General features: G+C 41.0%; 2 protein-coding genes across 2 annotated transcripts in view; both read left to right on the forward strand.

The window, feature by feature from the left end:
* Window positions 1-5,175, forward strand: part of LOC107657674 (uncharacterized) — a 6,955-nt gene extending 1,780 nt beyond the window's left edge. The window contains exon 2 of the mRNA XM_016445853.1: window positions 1,492-5,175. Within this exon, the coding sequence (XP_016301339.1) occupies window positions 1,492-5,000 (3,509 nt within the window). The 3' untranslated portion in view covers window positions 5,001-5,175. The remainder of the gene's footprint in view (window positions 1-1,491) is intronic.
* The window catches only part of LOC107657675 (myb-related transcription factor, partner of profilin-like), a 24,565-nt gene that overhangs the window by 6,313 nt on the left and 12,513 nt on the right, over window positions 1-5,739 (forward strand). The gene's annotated exons all lie outside the window — the stretch shown is intronic.

Genomic DNA, 5,739 nt, shown 5'->3' on the forward strand with positions numbered 1-5,739 from the left:
TGTTTAAAAATCATATCACCGTTATTGAAAAAAATTATATCGTGATACATTGAATTATTGTCCAGCCCTAGAACTGTCTGTGGAACAAAAACAAACCTCTATAACAACCAAGTCAAGTTCATGTTTTTCAAAGTTTTTTATTTATTTATATTTATTATTATTTACTTATTTTTTGTTTGAAGCCATTAGTCCGCACTTTTCAACTTGTTTCAAATAAACGTGTTTAACAGTGGAATTCCTGGTGGAAAAACTACATTACCCATGATTCTGCAGAAAAATCTCTGCTAATCAGAGAATAGTGGCCAAAATACTGGATTTGAAGTCGGTTTCCCCTACAATTTCCAACAGCTTGCATAATATGCATATTTTTCAATAAACTCAAAATGTATTGTACATATATATACATATGATCAAAAAGTTTTATATTTCTCCATTTTTAATTCGATTATGTAATTTGCAGTGCTTCATAAGATTGCAGTTCTTTATCTTATTAAAGCCGTTTACAAGGTCTACCTTGTATGTTGTAGCTGGTCGGTTTGGTTCATTGCTTATAACTTCTAAACAATTACCTTTTTTTAAATCCTTATGGGAAAATGAATGGGAAAAATTCTTATGGAACCAGGGCCGCTGAAAAAGTGGACACGCACTTTTGCACTCTATAGAATTCAGGATGAATGGTAATAATGATGCATTGTGCTACCAGGTCACATGATTTAGTCAATAAGTGGTGGGGCATAGAGAATGAAATGAACCGAGGAAGACCCATATGCTGGGTGAAGTGAACATGGGTGTGACTGTTTCGAAAACAGAAATTGGTGCTAGATGTCACATATCTATATCTCAGTAACAATAAGGTTTTGAGTCAAATGTTCAGTTACACAGATGCTTGTTTTCTCTATCCTTGCGTTTGTAGGTTTCAGGCATTTCGTTTTTAAACTTAAATGTATTTATTTTTTTAGAGGTTTTGAACTTAAACTTAAAGAGTGATTTTTGTTAATTTTGTCCAAAGTAAAATTCCAGTATCATCTTATCTATAGCTGCTCTAAACCAAAGTGAAAGCCGCTCATTTATACAGTATAGTAATTACAATATCTGTTGGTCAAAACAGTAGTTTGATATGTTTGTGTTTTTACCTTTTACATTTTTGCTGTTTTTTTTTTTTTAATAATCATTGCATTGTTTAAAAATAGCTGAAAAGCCTTTAATAGACAGGTTTATTAAGTATGCTGTCACAAAAAGACAGCGTGTGTTTAGTTAACTAGTTTTTTTGGGCAGTAATGGTGGTAGTATTTAATAGTTTTTTGTTGCCAACACGTCAAATTTTTAAACATTCTTTAGATGATCTTCAGTACACCTTTTGAAAGATTGATGTAATATAAACAATTTATTACAATTATAAATCTGAATGACTAAATAAACTATTGGGCTTGTACTTTGGAAATTACTTCATATCTAATATATATATATTTTTTTTTTGCTATCACTCTACAGGGCAAGAAACCGACAAAGAAGAAACGGAGGACAAAACTACAGAAAATGTCAGCAAAGAGTCAAAGCATGCCACCAAGGAAGAACACCCACCAAAACAAGATGAAGAGTCGACAAATATAAGTGAAGTATCAAAGTCTAATGGTGAGGCAATGCAAAGCACAGAAGAGAAGATAGAGGAAACAGGAGATCCCAAAAGCATGGAAAAGGTTAAGGAAAACACAGAAGAGAAGGAAGGAGAAGATGAATCTAAGAGTGATGGGAAAGGAATAGTTGTCAAGCGAAGGAAAAGCCGACTGGAATGCAACGAATGTGGTAAAAAGTTCACTCGCAGGGAAACATACAACCTGCATCGACACTTTCACATGCACCAAGATGAGCAGGCTTCCCTTGTTTGTAAAGAATGTGGCATTACTTTTCAGCATCGAAGTGACCTCATCAAACACCGCAGTATTCATAAAGAAAACAGCCAACCAAGCTTGTCGCATTCAAAACGCTCTGAGAGGAAATACAAGGAACGGAGGAAATTTCAATGTGAGCATTGTGGTATGTGTTTCTCGACAATGATGCGATTAAGGCTTCATGTTTGTGAACAGAATGTGGACAAGCCTTTTCGCTGCCCTCTGTGCCGCAAAGAGTTCCAGTACAGGGTGTCCATTAATGCCCACATGCAGAGTCACTCTTTAGACAGTCCTTATCGGTGCCTTGAGTGCAACAAAGGCTTTCAGAGTTTAGTGACGCTGCATATACACCAACGATCCCACGCTGCACTGAAGCCGTATGAGTGTCCAGATTGTAGTATGGTCTTCAGGCATCGCTATGTCATGGAGGACCATCGACGCAGGCACACGGAGGAAAGAGCCCACCTGTGCAAACTCTGTGGGAAGAACTTCAAATACAGCAGCCTTTTGCAGCAGCACCAGTATCTCCACACCGGCCAAAAGCCTTACCACTGTTCATACTGTGGAAAAACGTTCGCTTTTGCACAAAATATGCGAGCACATTTTCGGCAACACAAAAAGATCTCAGCTAGGTCTGAGGCATGTATTACAAACCATAACGTATCTCTTGTGGGGCAAGTAGGTAAAGAGAATGCGACTGTTGAGCAGCAGCGCAACTGTCCTCTGTGCCCTCAAATTTTTTATAAAGCATCTGATTTAAGAACGCACATGTTAATCCATGAAGCAGAGTATGAAAGGATGAGTAATGGCAAAAGATTTGATAAGGTCTATGCATGCCAGTATTGTCCTCTTAAATTCCAGTCAGAATCCATCCTGCAATCACATTCACAAACACATATGACTAACATTTTGGATTTAAACACAACACATATCACAGATCAGATTAAAGCTGTACTCGAAAAGCAGGATGATGTTGGTATGGATGAGGCAGATATTGACAGTATGTCAGGAGTAGGGGGATTAGAGGACCAGACAGAGAAGAAACCGTTCAAATGTCGAGATTGTGGAAAGTGCTTTCGCTACCGATCAGTGTTAGAGCTTCACATGCGCATACACAACAAGGGTTACCAGTGTCAAGTATGTAAAAAGTCCTTTAGATTTAGTAGCTATTTGCAGCAGCATTCAATTATCCACACTGGGAAGAAGCCATACAAGTGCCCGGACTGTGGTAAGGATTTTGCATTTCATCACAACATGAAAACACACCAGCGGCTGCATCAACAAAAGCCGTTTCGCTGCACGCAGTGCCGTAAGGGCTACAGCGATGAGAGTCAGCTTCAGCGGCACATGCTTTCCCATACAGGTGAGAAACCTTACAAGTGTCATCTGTGTGACAAGAGCTTTGCTTTGGCCTACTTGCTCCGAGACCATCTAAACACTCATACGGGGGAGAGACCTCACCGCTGCCAGGAGTGCCATAAGTCGTTCCCTTGGCTTAGTAGTCTGCTCGTGCATCAAAAGATTCATGTGCGTAAACGGCAAGGCCAGAGTCACGGTTATCCACTGTCCATACATTCTCAAAGAGGTAGAGTAAGTACCGGCAGGAGAGGTAGGCCAAGGTTAGATCGAGACAACGGAAGGACGGCACCTCTACCTGGTAGAATCATGTCAGAAACACTGTTGCCAAATGTGGTTCCACACCATTCCCGTAGTTTCGATGCAAATAGACATGAATGCATGCAGCTTAGATCGCAGCACTTGCAGGCTAGAAATCAGTCCCAGCAGGTTCATTTGCAGCAAGAATGGCAGTTACAAATGCCACCTTCATCAGAAGAGCTGCTCCACTCTCAAACGCCCATGAATTTATTGGAAGCCCAGCCAAGCAATGCAGTGCAGATGCAGTGGCCAGGAAGTCACCTTAAGACGATCTTGCCTAAATGTGATGGTCTCCCAGAGCTCGTGCACCAGCAGCAACCTTCTCAAGCAAATGTACCGATGTCAGCACAACCTAATCATTACTCGGAGATAAACGTATCTGAAACGGAGCAAAAAGGCAAACATTCACAGCACCAAGTGGACAGGCCTTCACCTCTGGATGTAAAAAGGCGATCACCAAGATCCATTCAAGACTCGCAGCAATCGCAGTGGCCAGTACTCTGTGATTCAGTGCAAACAGCTAAACCAGGGCTGTTCAATAATTCGTCACAAGATGGCAATGTAACTGTTGACTTAGAAGCACCAACCAACAGTGAATCTGATAAACTCACTCATGATTTGCAAATGCCAAATTCCTCAGGTCTGGCTAAAACCGAAATGGGTCAGACTGGTGGTATAGTGCTACCCGCTGGTGCTTCTGGTCTACCGAATACCCCTCTATGGAGTATGAAAACATCTTTAGAAATGTCTACATCTGTGGGCTTACAAGAAATACCTGGAGATTCATTAGAGAAGCAGCAAAACAGACTAATCCAGCACTTGCCTCAGCACATGCAGGTTCCACAGCAGCTTCTTCAACAACAGCTTCATCAGACACAGCTCCAGCATCAGGCTCAAATACCTCCTACTTGGGTTAGTGCAACTCCTCCAAACCAGATGGGACCAGTGAACATGCCGTATGCACCAGCTCATTTGTCTCTTGGGGACAGACCTCCAATGTGGGGGTTTCAGGCTGCTCCAATTGTTTCCCAGACCTTTCTAAACGGACCAGTTCAACAAGGCCACATCCGGGCACAACAGCACATAGCTCTAATTTCTGGCCAACAGATTTCTCTAAATCAGCCTTCATCTTTTATCTCACCACCTTTTCCTCCACCTCCACCAGCTCTGAATATACCTGCTCCGCATCCAATGCATTCTGTTGGAAGACAACTTCCAGGTCCATTACCACAAGGGATCTTCTTCACCTCACAGGGCACCATAAATGAGATGCCAATCATGCCACAAGTAACAAACTTACCTCAGTTAGCCCAACAAACTGAGCCACACAAAATGGGCAATAAAATGCCTTTTGCCCCAGATCACCTGTTCCAGTGCATGATATGTGGTGGTTCTTTGCCTGGAGAACTAGAATTACAGATGCATTATATGCAACATGCACAGCGAGATGTGTGAGTTTGATTTTTAGAAATTATACATACAAAACAACAATAGTTCGGTTTAGACTGTCTCTTTGCTGTTTTATTGTACATTGCTGTTAATCTGCTGGAGTGTGTCGAAGTTTTAAAATGTATTAATGTTTTTATTCAGTTATTAAATTTTCCAGCTGAACATATATCCTAGTTTCATGTGCTTTGTTATCCTCATACAATATACCACACAAACCAAAGTAACATAATTAGTTTTAAATAAACTTTTTATAAAGAACTGCAGTGTTATTTAAATTTATAGTCAACCACTTTTTGCCTTTAGTTGCTAAAATTATATAGAAATATTGTCTTATGGTAATTTACAAGTAATATGGTGTTCAAATATGTTAGAAGTCTAAGGCTGCGTTCCAGTCCGTTTTTTTATGCCCTTCACTCGCAAACTTCCCTCCTTCTCGTTTACTCGGATGTACGTCATTGATTACGTTGCATGAGTGCCCACTTCTGGTGGAACCCTCGGAACGGTCTGAACTGGAACGTCCTAAGCCAGGGGTGCCCAAACTCGGTCCTGGAGGGCCGGTGTCCTGAAGAGTTTAGCTCCAACCCCAATTAAACACACCTGAACCAGATAATCAAGCTCTTACTAGGCATACTAGAAACTTGAAGGTAGGTGTGTTGAGGCAAGTTGGAATTAAACTCTGCAGGACACCGGCCCTCCAGGACTGAGTTTGGTGATCCCTGCCGTAGAGGGTCCATCAAGCTCTCAG

This window comes from Sinocyclocheilus anshuiensis, unplaced genomic scaffold (assembly GCF_001515605.1).
Source record: "Sinocyclocheilus anshuiensis isolate Anshui unplaced genomic scaffold, SAMN03320099.WGS_v1.1 scaffold43, whole genome shotgun sequence".
Classification (NCBI taxonomy): Eukaryota; Metazoa; Chordata; class Actinopteri; order Cypriniformes; family Cyprinidae; genus Sinocyclocheilus; species Sinocyclocheilus anshuiensis.